Source organism: Oncorhynchus clarkii, chromosome 12, assembly GCF_045791955.1.
Source record: "Oncorhynchus clarkii lewisi isolate Uvic-CL-2024 chromosome 12, UVic_Ocla_1.0, whole genome shotgun sequence".
In the NCBI taxonomy this organism is placed as follows: domain Eukaryota; kingdom Metazoa; phylum Chordata; class Actinopteri; order Salmoniformes; family Salmonidae; genus Oncorhynchus; species Oncorhynchus clarkii.
In genome coordinates, this window is record NC_092158.1 from 62,244,000 (window position 1) to 62,258,524 (window position 14,525).

At 41.4% G+C, this 14,525-nt stretch overlaps 1 protein-coding gene across 1 annotated transcript; it reads right to left on the reverse strand.

The window, feature by feature from the left end:
* Window positions 1-1,746: 1,746 nt before the first annotated feature.
* Window positions 1,747-14,175, reverse strand: LOC139421005 (transmembrane protease serine 9-like). The gene is made up of 10 exons (XM_071171470.1): window positions 14,074-14,175; window positions 11,319-11,339; window positions 11,000-11,162; window positions 10,409-10,680; window positions 9,390-9,526; window positions 8,899-9,151; window positions 8,603-8,780; window positions 2,869-3,125; window positions 2,413-2,510; window positions 1,747-2,292 (listed from the first exon to the last, which is right to left on the reverse strand). The coding sequence occupies exons 1-10, from the start codon at window positions 14,129-14,131 to the stop codon at window positions 1,972-1,974; spliced, it is 1,758 nt and encodes a 585-aa protein (XP_071027571.1). The 5' UTR covers window positions 14,132-14,175; the 3' UTR covers window positions 1,747-1,971.
* Between the last annotated feature and the right edge of the window lie 350 nt (window positions 14,176-14,525).

Sequence of the window (14,525 nt, forward strand, 5' to 3'; positions counted from 1 at the left end):
GTTCTCTGGCCCACCCGTCAGCACTGACTCCCCCTCCTCTTCCTCTACCCCTTCCCCTCTGTCCATCATTTTGATGTCTTCCCTGAGCCTACCACTGCTGGCCCTGTCCTTGATAAAAAGCCAGCTGTGCAGCTTGTAACTTCACTCCTCCTTTTTCTATTCTCTGTTTTGTCCTGTCTTCTTGAGACAGTTTTTGCCTCTTAACGTGTTTACAGTGTTCAATAACCGCTTGTAGACTGGTAGTTTCCCAGCCAATGCAGGTAATTTCAACCTGTTTACCAAGGGCTGGCAAAAGTCCATTCATTCGGGCAGCCTTCAAGAGTCTGTCATAGTCATAATTTTGGCGGCCATCAGTCATTGGTTTGAGCCCATTATGCTTACGGTAGCAAGTCTCCAGCCTATGTATGTAGTCTTCCAACGACTCTTTAGGTTTCTGCGTGCAACTATAGATAGCTTCCCAATTGGTCATGGGGGGGGTAATGTTATTTTATGCGATCACACAGTGTAGTTAGTTGGGTAGGCTCCACCCTTTTCTCATTGGTAGTTTTCATCAAAGCCTCCCTCCACGTCCGCCCATCGCAGCCTCATCTTGATACGGCAAATGTGCACAATCTCAACTGCAGATGGCTTGTACAGCCGGGCCATCTTAATTAGCTGTATGGTAAAATCACCAGCGTCCTTTGTACGATCCGGAAGTTCTTTAGCGATGTCCTTCATTTCGTCCTGTCTTCAAGTCTTCTGGATGTCGAAGAGCGGCTACCATTCGTCATGGCCCTCCTCACCATCCACAGGTCGTGGTTGTGGATTAGTGGACATTACCAGAGGTGCCTGCAGAAAGGTTGTGTTTGGGTCACCTTTTTTACATGTTCTGGTCGTGACCGTTGCAGGTGAGGGACTTAGCTGCATGTTAGGGGTCGACGTCGATGGTGGACTAAGTTTCCAGAGTCCATCAACACCAGAGACGGGACTCAATGTAGCCGGTGCATGGAACGGATTTTCACTGCTCATGGGCCACCTCCGAGGTGTCTGCTGGTAGAACTGCGGTGTGGGAGATGGCTGAGCGAGCTGCTGTCGGACAACCAGGGCTGGTGCTGGTGCAGTGGATACAGGGGTATAATGGGGGGCGGAAAGTCATTATCCTCATCATCCCTGTTTCTCCTTCTATTCTTATCTTCCTCCAACTGTTTCTTCTTACCTTCTTTCACCATTTATTCCTTGAACTTTGTCTCACTGTCTTTCGGCTTCCCCCTCCCACTTTCTAAATTTACTCCAATCTATTAGACATTTCTTGCCTTTCCTGTAAGTTCTTTCTACATTCTCTTAATTACACTCAATGTGTCTTTCAAGTGATAATCTGAAGGCTATGAAGTCTTGAATTAATTTAGAACTAAGTATTAGAGCTATTTAGTTTTGTTAAAACCATCATCATAACATTGTGATTTGTTAAGTATATAATAATCCATGGCACATGTCCAGTAAAGTGCAGTATGACTATCTAATAGTTCAGTGCATGTTGGCTACTTGCCATTTTGGCTCACAGATACTGTAGAATAGACTACTATAATCTTTGGAAAAGTCAAGTGTGCTACTACAGTCATATTCATCTGGATATTAATATGTAACACTGTTACACATGCCCAGACAGCTTTCAACAGAAAACCGTGCATTTGCAACTTAAATAACAGTGCTGTTAGAATTAACAGATATTGTCCAGAAAATGCTATGGATACAAAAACAATTGTGACAGCAAAAATATATTTGATTGATTGACTTTGACATAGTAAAGAAAAACAAAGGGGAAGTTGTAAACATTCATAATTCAAGTGAACGGAGATGAAGGCTCCCTGAGTTCAACGTTGGCTTTGACACACTCTGACACACTCTGCTTTGACACACTGCTAGTCACTGACTTTTGGTTAGTTGGAAGTTACGGAAAGGGCTTGTCAATGGTTGCCATTGAGTTGCTTAGTGTCAATCCCAACCCAACAGGAGGACAAATGAGAGGGAGAAGAAGGGGAAGAGAGAGAAGGAGGAGTGGGCCATGGAAGCTCCACTGCTGCCACCAGCTAAGGCGGGGGATAGGAGGGTTCCCAAATTGGTAGCCAGGAAGTTCTTAAAGCGGGAGGTTTTGGTGAAGACTTGGATGGTGGAGGCGCGAGGACTCTGGCTCCATCGTGCTTTGCTAGTGCTAGTGGTGTTGCTGCTTGTGGCGTTGCTGCTATCGACAGTCAACACAGCAGTCTGAAACCATGAGCTGCCCTGCTTACACATCAGAGGACCACCCACATCACCCTATGGGGAGAGAAGCAGAGAAAAACATGGGTTAATATGGTCATACTGTTATGTGCTTATAACAACATGTTGCAAGCAAAATAGTAAGACCGACAGATTTATAGATCAACTGTGCCATACCTGCAGTAGTGTCACAGGTCCGGTACAAATGTTGTCCAAAGATGAAACATCCACGCATTCCACCACAGAGGTCTGGAACTCCTGCAGGACTTGCTCAGCTGAGGACACAAAGAGGGAGAGTTTATTACTTATCATACCAATTTGCACGCACACACACACACACACACACACACACACACACACACACACACACACACACACACACACACACACACACACACACACACACACACACTCCTAAGGTTGTATCTTTCCGGAAACAATCCCTAGCCAGCCCCTACCCCAGGCATTTGTGTACATCCAAGAGGCCTGGATAGGGTGTAAGCAATATGTTAAATCCCACCTATCGTATCAAAGCAATTCCATTGCTTTTCCAATTCTTTCAGATCTATAGAGCTTGTTACTGAACAGGCACATTTCTAACAAACACACAAAGACAGTTGTCCATCCACTCACCCCCACCCTGGCCAGTGCCCCAGCCAGACACCCAGCACTTAGTCCCTGTGCTGAAGGTGCTGGTTCCCTGGTCCACACAGATAGGCTGGATGTAGTTAGATAACTTGGGTTGGCTGGCCAGTCGGAGGATGGCCACGTTGTTGCCCGTCAAGTTGCTCATGGTGATGTTGATGACGTTCAGGGTTACCTCATTAGGGTTGGAGCCGTTTTGCTTCAGACGACCCAGAATCACGGTCCATTGAGCGGCGTTGGGCTGGCTGGAGAGGTAGAATAAGTTGTGTGTTTAGCGAGGGACACAAAACTCTTCATTCTGATTCCCGTCTTATGAAATGCTTATGAACTGCTTATACATGTGATATGTCGGGGGTATGCACGTGTTATGAAGAATGTGTTATTACCTAGGTAGACACACGTCATACAATATCTACATTTTTGGGCGACCCCTAAAATCACATAGAAATGTGAGTTATAGATCTGTCATTCCCGTCGAAAGCAAGTCTAAGAAGCGGTAGATCTGTTGCATGTATGCTATTTCTATGCTTCCCGTTCTGAAGTTTCTGTGTCTTTTACTTTCAGTTTCATACACGTGTTTTAAACAGCAGAATATACAATATTTTTGGTTATGGAAAATATATTTCACTGTGGTTTGGTTGGTACAATGATTGTCTACACAATGACTGCTTGTTTTGTCACAAACTGAAATTAGGCAAACAGTGGCGCGATTTCTGCATAGTGGATCTCTCTTTAGTATGGATGTTGTCATCATTTTGAATGCAATTAATGATTGTAGCAAGTTGATATTTTCTTACTTGAAGTTGTTGACATACACTACAGGTCAAAGTTGTAGAACAACTACTCATTCAAGATTTTTTCTTATTTTTACTATTTTCTACATTGTAGAAAACTATGAAATAACACGAATGGAATCATGTAGTAACAAAACAAAGTGTTAAACCTCTTAAGGATCTCTACAGATCGGTGTCTCACCCATGGGAAGGTTGAGCTAACGTAGGCTAATGCGATTAGCATGAGGTTGTAAGTAAGAAGAACATTTCCCAGGACATAGATATATCTGATATTGGCAGAAAGCTTAAATTCTTGTTAATCTAACTGCACTTTCCAATTTACAGCAGCTATTACAGTGAAATAATTCATGCTATTGTTTGAGGAGAGTGCACAGTTATGAACTTGAAAAGTTATTAATAAACCAATTTGGCACATTTGGGCAGTCTTGATACAAAATGTTTAACAGAAATGCAATGGTTTATTGGATCAGTCTAAATCTTTGCCCATACACTGCTGCCATCTAGTGGCCAACAGGCATTGTGTTTTTGATATAACTGCACGTTTTAGAATGGGCTTTAAATGTGCCCAGCACATTGTGCGCCTGTGTAATGATCATGCTGTTTATTCAGCGTCTTGATATCCCACACGTCAGGTGGCTGGATTATCCTGGCAAAGGAGAAATGCTCACTAACAGGGATGTAAATAAAGATGTGCACAAAATTTGAGAAAAATAATCCTTCTGTACATATGTAAAATTTCTGGGATTTTTTTATTTCAGCTCATGAAACATGGGACCAATACTTTACATGTTGCGTTTATATTTTTGTTCAGTATACATAACCTATACATATCACATTCATAAGCAGTGCATATGAATTTAATAAATACACTACCGGTCAAAACTTTTAGAACACCTACTCATTGAAGGGTTTTTCTTTATTTTTTGTATTTTTTACATTGTAGAATAATAGCGAAGACATCAAAACAAAAAAAATAACACATTTGGAATTATGTAGTACGTGTTAAACAAATAGCCACCCTTTGCCTTGATGACAGCTTTGCGCACTCTTGGCATTCTCTCAACCAGCTTCATCTGGAATACTTTTCCAACAGTCTTGAAGGAGTTGTGCTCACATAAGCTGAGCACTTGTTGGCTGCTTTTTGTTCACTCTGCGGTCCGACTCATCCCAAACAATCTCAATTTGGTTGAGGTTGGGGGATTGTGGAGGCCAGGTCATCTGATGCGGCATTCCATCACTCTCCTTATTGGTCAAATAGTCTTTACACAGCCTGGAGGTTTGTTGGGTCATTGTCCTGTTGAAAAACAAATGATAGTCCCACTAAGCCCAAACCAGATGGGATGGCGTATCGCTGCAGAATACTGTGGTAGCTATGCTGGTTAAGCTTGAATTCTAAATAGATCACAGACAGTGTCACTAGCAAAGCACTCCCACACCATCACACCTCCTCCTCCATGCTTTACGGTGGGAAATACACATGCGTAGATCATCCATTCACCCACACCGTGTCTCACAATGACACGGCGGTTGGAACCAAAAATATACAATTTGGACTCCAGACTAAATGACACATTTCCACCGGTCTAATGTCCATTGCTCGTGTTTCTTGGCCCAAACAAGTCTCCTCTTCTTATTGGTGTCCTTTAGTAGTGGTTTCTTTGTAGCAATTCAACCATGAAGGCCTGATTCACAGTCTCCTCTAAACAGCTGATGTTGAGATGTGTCTGTTACTTGAACTCTGTGAAGAATTTATTTAGGCTGCAATTTGAGGCTGGTAACTCTAATGAACATATCCTCTGCAGCAGAGGTCACTCTGGGTCTTCCATTCCTGTGGCGGTCCTCAAGAGAGCCAGTTTCACAGCGCTTAATGGGTTTTTGCGACTGCACTTGAAAGTTCTTGAAATTTCCGTATTAACTGACTTAAAGTAATGGACTCATTGTTTCTCTTTGAAAGAAATCACACAAATTAACTTTTAAGAAGGCACACCTGTTAATTGAAATGCATTCCAGGTGACTACCTCATTAAGCTGGTTGAGAGAATGCCAAGAGTGTGCAAAGCTTTAATCAAGGCTAAGGGTGGCTATTTGAAGAATCTCAAATATAAAATATATTTTGATTTGTTTAATTTCTAGAACCAGTGTCGTTTTAGAGAATTTGGCAGTACGTCCAACAGGCCTCACAACTGCAGACCATGTGTATCCTCGTGAAATCCATAGATGAAGGTCTAATTAATTTATTTCAATTTACTGATTTCCTTATATGAACTATAACTATAAAATCGTTGAAATTGCTTCATGTTGCGTTTATATTTATTTTCAGTATATACTGTTCTAGTCGGAAGTTTACATACACTTAGGTTGGAGTCACTCCACAAATTTCCACTCCACAAATTTCTTGTTAACAAACTATAGTTTTGGCAAGTCGGTTAAGACATCTACTTTGTGCATGACACAAGTCATTTTTCCAACAATTGTTTACAGACAGATTATTTCACTTATAATTCACTGTATCACAATTCCAGTGGGTCATACGTTTACATACACTAAGTTGTCTGTGCCTTTGAACAGCTTGGAAAATTCCAGAAAATTATGTTATGGCTTTAGAAGCTTCTGATAGGCTAATTGACATCATTTTGACACGCTCGCTATCCTCAAACTCCCTGTCATAAATCAACCAAGGCGCAGCGTGCATGTAGTTCCACATCTTTTAATGAAACCAAAAAACAAACAGGTAAACAGCAACTGAGGTGCACTCAAACACACACAGAAAAAGAATTACCCACAAAACACAGGTGGGAAAAGGCTACCTAAGTATGGTTCTCAATCAGAGACAACGACAGACAGCTGTCCCTGATTGAGAACCATACCCGGCCAAAAACAAAGAAATACAAACATAGAAAAAAGAACATAGAATGCCCACCCAAGTCACACCCTGGCCTAACCAAAATAGAGAATAAAAAGCCTCTCTATGGCCAGGGCGTGACACATTTGAGTCAGTTGGAGGTCTACCTGTGGATGCATTTCAAGGCCTACCTTCAAGGCCTCTTTGCTTGACATCATGGGAAAATCAAAAGAAATTAGCCAAGACCTCAGAAAAAAAATTGTAGACCTCCACAAGTCTGGCAATTTCCAAACGCCTGAAGGTACCACGTTCATCTGTACGAACAATAGTACGTAAGTATAAACACCATGGGACCACGCAGCCATCATACCGCTCAGTAAGGAGAAGCGTTCTGTCTCCTAGAGATTAACGTATTTTGGTGCGAAAAGTGCAAATCAATCCCAGAACAACAGCAAATGACCTTGTAAAGATGCTGGAGGAAACAGGTACAAAAGTATCTATATCCACAGTAAAACGAGTCCTATATCGACATAACCTGAAAGGCCGATCAGCAAGGAAGAAGCCACTGCTCCAAAACCACCATAAAAAGCCAGACTACAGTTTCCAACTGCATATGGGGACAAATATCGTACTTTTTGGAGAAATGTGATCTGGTCTGATGAAACAAAAATAGAACTGTTTGGTTATAATGACCATCGTTATGTTTGGAGGAAAAAGGGGGATGCTTGCAAGCCGAACAACACCATCCCAACCGTGAAGCACGGGGGTGGCAGCATCATGTTGCGGGGGTGCTTTGCTGCAGGAGGGACTAGTGCACTTCACAAAATAGATGGCACCATGAGGTAGGAAAATTATGTGGATATATTGAAGCAACATCTCAAGACATCAGTCAGGAAGTTAAAGCTTGGTCGCAAATGAGTCTTCCAAATGGACAATGACCCCAAGCATACTTCCAAAGTTGTGGCAAAAAGGCTTAAGTACCACAAAGTCAAGGTATTGGAGTGGCCATCACAAAGCCCTGACCTCAATCCTATAGAAAATGTGTGGGCAGAACTGAAAAAGCGTGTGCAAGCAAAGAGGCCTAGAAAACCTGACTCAGTTACACCAGCTTTGTAAAGAGGAATGGGCCAAAATTCACCCAGCTTATTGTGGGAAGCTTGTGGAAGGCTGCCCGAAACATTTGACCCAAGCTAAACAATTTAAAAGCAATGCTACCAAATACTAATTGAGTGTATGTAAACTTCTGAACCACTGGGAATGTGATTAAATAAATAAAAGCTGAAATAAATCATTCTCTCTACTATTATTCTGACATTTCACATTCTTCAAATAAAGTGGTGATCCTAACTGACCTAAGACAGGGAATTTTTATTAGGATTAAATGTCAGGAATTGTGAAAAACTGAGTTTAAATGTATTTGGCTAAGGTGTGTGTAAACTTCCGAAATCAACTGTATGTATCTATGAAGGTATCAACACTTTAAAAACTGTCCAGCTGATCAGGATGGTAAGCCAGAATTGTACAGTATTTTGGGAGAGATGTTGGCTGATGGCTCTCCCCTTTGGTACACTACAGTAAATATTACTGTAAAAGGCTCATCACACTCACTCTGCGCAAACAGAGCGTTGGTGCATCGTGTACAGACCGTTCCAAACACTCAACAGCACAAAAGTGCATAGAAATACTCAGAGAGTGACGCAAATGGAGGTCCATCGCTCAGTTGGAACCATGCAGTCCCATCCAGACATTGATTGACATGATGATAATTACACCAGGTCCATTCTCTCTGCAGCATCCGGTTGTATAAAACATGGGTGGTGTTTCTGAACAGCTATCCATAAAAGGATTTTCACTAGCACAAGGATTGTACGAATGTCCTACGTCGGACTAATTAACCTTGGTTAACCTTTTGCATGAGGGTTGAAAAGAAAAGCGTCACTAAATGTTCATGTAATGGCACCTTCAAAAATCTAAATGTAGGTTACATGACTAGATTTCCTTAGAATCATGTCAGGACTGACATTTTAATCCGGAACTTACTGTAACTACTTGCTCTCCCCTTTGAAATACAGGTCGAGTTAACTTACCTGGAGAAGCAGCTAGCGTCGCTCATGACAGAGTCCACCGCCACTAACGTGCCCCCGCAGACGTGTGCTCCGTTCTTCTGTAGGCTGGCTATCCAGGGCCACAAGCCTGCTGTCGCCAACGAGCTTCCCCCACCAATACGGGAGTTCAAAGAGGCGCTAGCGCTGCCACACACCACAGCTGCAGAGGGAGAGACAGATACAAGTTTGAGAGACAAATAAAAGGGAGTAATCCAGTAGTCAGATTTATTACAGAATTAGAGAGATTCACATCGAGGTTTAGCCATTTGCGTACGTACGTGCGGGTGTGGTAGTAGGTGGGGTGGTGGTGGTGCAGGTGACACTGAGGTCAGAGTCAGTCCCACTGGATGAGAAGGTGATGAAGCCAGGTTGGTCACTGGTAATCTGGCTGTTGATCCAGGTCTGGTACTGGGAAACTCTGGCGTACACACCTGGGAAATTTGCCAGAGCACAACCGTTGCCAAAACTCACAACGCCAGACTGGATCCAGTGAGTACCCTGTTTGCTCACAAGCGGACCTCCTGAGTCCCCCTATGCATAGACAGATTTACAGTGTCACTGGGATTGAATTTTTACAGAATTATGAAATATAATGGGTTGGTTTCCCAGATGAAGCCTAGTCTCAGACAAACAAGCATTTTCAAATGGGGAATCTCTTTTTAAAATGATTTTTAGTCTAGGATTAGGTATAACCTGTGTCCGGAAAATAAGCCCAATGTGTTATTGACTGACACTGTAATAAACTAAAAGGAAAATAAAAAGATTTTACCTGACAGGAATCCTTTCCTCCTGCTAATAGACCAGCACAGATCATGTTGTTAGTGATGGAGCCAGCTCCATAATTACAGATACACTGCCTGTTTCCCACTACTGGCACATCCACCTCCTGTAGGACCTGTGGTGGAGCTGGGACGATAAACTGAAAATGTAGACACCAACCACTTATCACAGGCATTGCTGAATTCTTCACTACGATAAGTAGCTTATACTAGACAATGTGAAGTTTGAAATGAAATAAGTTTGCTATTATGGATGATTGTTAATGGGACAATTGATAGCTACAACAATCAAACTAGTAGTCCGTGGTGGGAAAAGTACCCAACTTTCATACTTGAGTAAAAGTAAAATATACCTTAGTAGAAAATGACTCAAGGAAAAGTGAGTCACCCAGTAAAAACCTACACGATTTTCTTGTTTCTTGGCACGATTTTCTTGTTTTTTAATTTACGGAGAGCCAGGGGCACACTTCAACACTCAGACATAATTTACAAGGGATGTTCTTTTTAAGTGTGTGAATTAGACCATTTTCCTGTCCTGCTAAGCATTCAAAATGTAACTAGTACTTTTGGGTGTCAGGGTAAATTAGAAAGTACATTACTTTCTTTAGGAATGTAGTGGAGTAAAACTAAAATCTGTCAAAAATATAAATAGTAAAGTAAAGTATAGATACCCCAAAAAACGACTTAAGTAGTACTTTAAAAGTATTTTTACTTAAGTACTTTACACCATTGCTAGTAGTAGTAGTTTAAAGGCTAATAAAAAAAACAGTGGTGCACATGAATGTTATAAACGTATCGTTCTATTTATCGTTATCGCATCAATTCACATCATTTATTGCGGTATACATTTTTGTCCATGTCGCCCAGCTCTAGTCTGTGGTGAGGCCAGGGACACTGAGGAATGACTTTCAACCCATGAGAAAAATGGCTTCCTCAACATACACAAGACCTTTCAGAATTCTGAGCCATCATCAGTCGTACTTAAAACAAGCTATATCTGTGTACTCACATCCTCCACTGCTGAGGGTGCCCCAGCCTGTGACCCAGCTAGTAGTGCCAGCATAGAAGGAGCTGCCTTGTGCAGCTAGGCAGACTGGCCGGATGTAGTTGGTAAAAGTCACAGAGGAGGAGAGCTTCAGCAGACATATGTCGTTGTCACTGGTACTACTGATGTAGTTGGGGTGGCAGATGATCTGAGTGACCGTACGGCTCACTTCATTAGGGTTGGAGTCCTGCTGGCTCTGACGACCCAGGTAGACCACCAAATTTGATATACTGGTGCTGAGAAAATGAGAGTTTCAAGTTAGAATTGTAGAACCAGTAGCAAAGCCGGTAGCTTCAACCTCAGCAATATTTGAATATTATCATTATTTACGAACTGCTTCCCTTTACTTCCCACATCTCATTTTGAAAACATGATCGGGAGGAAAGTCTATTCACAAAGTGTTTTTACTGTCCCAAAAAAACATTGTGGTTTTATGTGATCACATGAACATCTAAATCTATTATTATTATTATAATATCTACTACGTGACAGTTTGTTGAAATACTACAATGCAGATTTGATTGAATTGAGGCCTATGTTTTTATGGGCGCTCACCGGGGAAAGCAGTGAGCAGCAGTCAGCACCCACTCTTTGTTAATAAGGGATCCCCCACAAAAATGGCTGCCAGATTTCTGCAGACTGGCCTGCCATGGCCAACTCCCTGGAGGAGCATCCTGACCCCCCACGATCCTAGTGTTGAGAGGAGAGATTCCACACACTAACAAAGACACAGATGGACAAGCGATTACAAATTAGAGCACACACAGGAAGTAAAGAGATTGAAAGCTCACTTGTTAGTCAGTGAAAAGGTGCATGGTTAAGTCATTCAATTAGGATAATAACTGACATTTGATTGAAAAAGGAGGGGACTTACCATCCAACTGAGAGTGAGACACTGAAAAACAGGAGAAGCAGAAAAAAGTTGAACAGTTTGGTTTTGGCAAACATGTAATTCATAACTTTTCACCCCATTGGTTTTATAGTAGCTACATACAGTCTTGGTTGGGCCTGTCCTCTGTCTGTACTCTGTCTGTACTCTGTCTGTACTCTGTGTATTTAGTGTCCATACAGACTTTTCCTGTGAACAAACTATCTCAGCTGTTTTCTTGTTATGAGTCTGAGGATTGTTAAGACAAACGCCATCTGTCAAGACAAACGCCATCTGTCAAAACGTCTTTCATCACTGTGTATGTTACCTAATACTACTGTCCACTTAACATTGTCCAGAATGTGTTTAACACTAATAAGCACATGACTTATTAAAACAACCTAGAAGAATAGATTACTCTCAGAATTACTAAAATATGTTTATATTTCATACTAATACTAATGAACTAATACTAGATAAATATAGTTTGTGGACCAACGCCTTATGAATAAGATAACGAGGATGAGGAAATATATATACTGCATCTTTAGAGGAGAGCAAAAGTAAAACCGGCTCATCAGGAAAAAAACAACAAGAAAAAATGCACAATCATTCAATGAAGCAATGTGGTCACAACAGTCATCATTGCTGTAGGACTGTATGGGGATTTCACATGAAACAATACTTGGTCATGTTTTATAATGCATTCTAAGATTCTAAGTCTAAAAAGGATAGTTCACCCAATCACCCTTCTCTTGCCTCCACTATTGTTTTAAATCTTCTCTGTATGTGACAAATCAATGGTCTAAAGAGGCTTCCTCTCCTCACCTACGTTCCTTTATTTGAGCTAATCTAAAAGAACTAGACAGGAGAAATGAAGCCCACTGCTAAACGTCTGTCATAATAACACTTTCACCTCCTCTGTCTTTTCAGACCAGTGAAACTAACGGAGCACCCTACCACTGGGTGCTCTATGGGCGTGACTGTCAGCTTGACTGGCTTCACATTCTGTCTCCACCCACTAAATTAAAATCAGGTAATGTGTTTTAATGAATGTATACAACACATAAAGAAGTAAACAGACCAATCAGACGTATCTACAAACTGATAATTTTTTCTACAAGTTCATTACATTACATTATGAACGTATCAAATATTCTATTCCATCCAACTGAAATTGAGGACAAACACAACTGGCCAGTCACGACCAATGTTCATACACTTTGGAACCTCCATTTCCTCCCTGTACTCTGCCATTAAGACAACAACAGACGAGCATTGCGTTGGTGACTCATTGCGTTGGTGACTCATTGCGTTGGTGACTCATTGCGCTGGTGACTCATTGCGTTGGTGACTCATTGCATTCAAAATAGGAATCAATTTACTATTTATTTCATTTCCATAATCATTGCTTTTCTGACTGCGATGGTTTAGAATACCATTTGTCACCATTTCTTATTAGATAAGCTATTTCAACTATTTTGCTCTGAGATCCAGAGCGTGGTTACAGTGTAAGTTAATAGAACAGACCGTTCTTTTCTTTTTTTTCTTTTAGAAACTGCTGTGGCCTAATCCCAATACATTCAATTATACATTATGTCACCATTAAAATGTGAATGAAGGGTGTTTTCCAGTCGGAGTTAAAACGCTTGTTCACGCAAACAGTTTTGGGACACTGACAATTTCAGAAAAGACGTACAAAGATATTAAAGTGACATTTACACAATGTTTATAAATGAGGCCCCTGTCCAAGCTGGCCAAGAGGGAAGTAATCCGTGTTAATCATGGTTTGTAATTTCTGTCACGTGTGCGATACACCTTTCATCTCAAAAATTCAATTTTGATGCCCCTTCCTTTTTAATTTTATTTTATTATTTATTTTTCAATTTTACCCCATTTTCCCAGTATCCAATTGTGTATTTACGACCTTGTCTCATTGCAACAACTCCTCAATGGGCTTGGAGCGGCGCAGATCGGGACATGCGTCCTCTGAGACAGCAACCCAGAAGCTTCCCAAATATGTTGAGTTGTCACTAGTTAACACAGCCACAAGTCATAAACCCTGCCTATTTCTCAAATTTCTCTTCTTAAAATTGGATTTCAAAACTAACCCTAACCTTAAATTAAAACCAAAAAAGCTAATTTTAGTTTTTCTGAATATTTACAAAATAGACAAATTTAACTTTGTGATTGTGATATCTATTGTGGGAACCAATGTGTCGGAGGCAAACACGGTTCAAGGAAACCGCAGCCCGGACGATGCTGGGCTAATATTGTGCACCACCTTTGGGAGCTCCCGGTAACGGCTGGCTGTGACACAACTTGGGCTAACCCCCCCTTCACTTTCCTTACTGCTTTGAAATTAAATGTATAACTTCAAATGGTCCACAAACCCTAAAACACACTGACCCCTTTTCAGTTAAGTTATGTTGCCATGAGGCTCCACTTTAGACTGATAAATGTCTTTAAGGGCACACATTATACCTCGCTCACTCAAAATATTTGACAAATGTGAACGTGCTGCCTTAAATTAGGCACAGGACCTCCCTCAAGGCCCAAAACAGTCTAACAGGTCTCTCTCCTGTGTCACAAGGCACATGACATCCTGTTGGCTTGACTGTCGTTATTGGCTATGCCTGTATTCTATAAATAGTCAATAAGGCCGACCACCAAGAAAATTCTATAATCTGACCAACTCCTTGACTCCATTCACCAGTCAATGGAAGGAAAGCAGTGGAATAACAGGAATCTCGTCTCCTACCTTTTGAAAAGAGGGTAACTAGTAGAGTCACCAAACAGAGTGCTTTGTAGACTTCCATCGTTTCAATGCCCGCCACTACAGCCTGTCCTGTTGAGTGTTCATACATTTATACTCCACCCTGCCTTCACTCCTCCCCTTATCTATCTTCCTCTCTCACACTGAAACCTGAGACAAACCCACACCCAAGAAACACCTGTTTTCTCTCCTCCCTCTCTCATCCCTCTTTTCAAGTCAAACAGACCCACTGAGGAATGTCTTGGTTGTCACAACGGCAAGGCTATTGGTTTTCCAATGCTGTAATCTGTGATCATTTCTCCTGTCTATTTATCGATATATCGGTGTAAATATGTATCTAGCTAATCTGTCATTTTTCCGGTGTAGATCCTGTTTCATCGTTATGTTCGAAGGGTTGTGTGTTTAGTGTGTGTGACGAGAAGAATGCAGTACAGTAA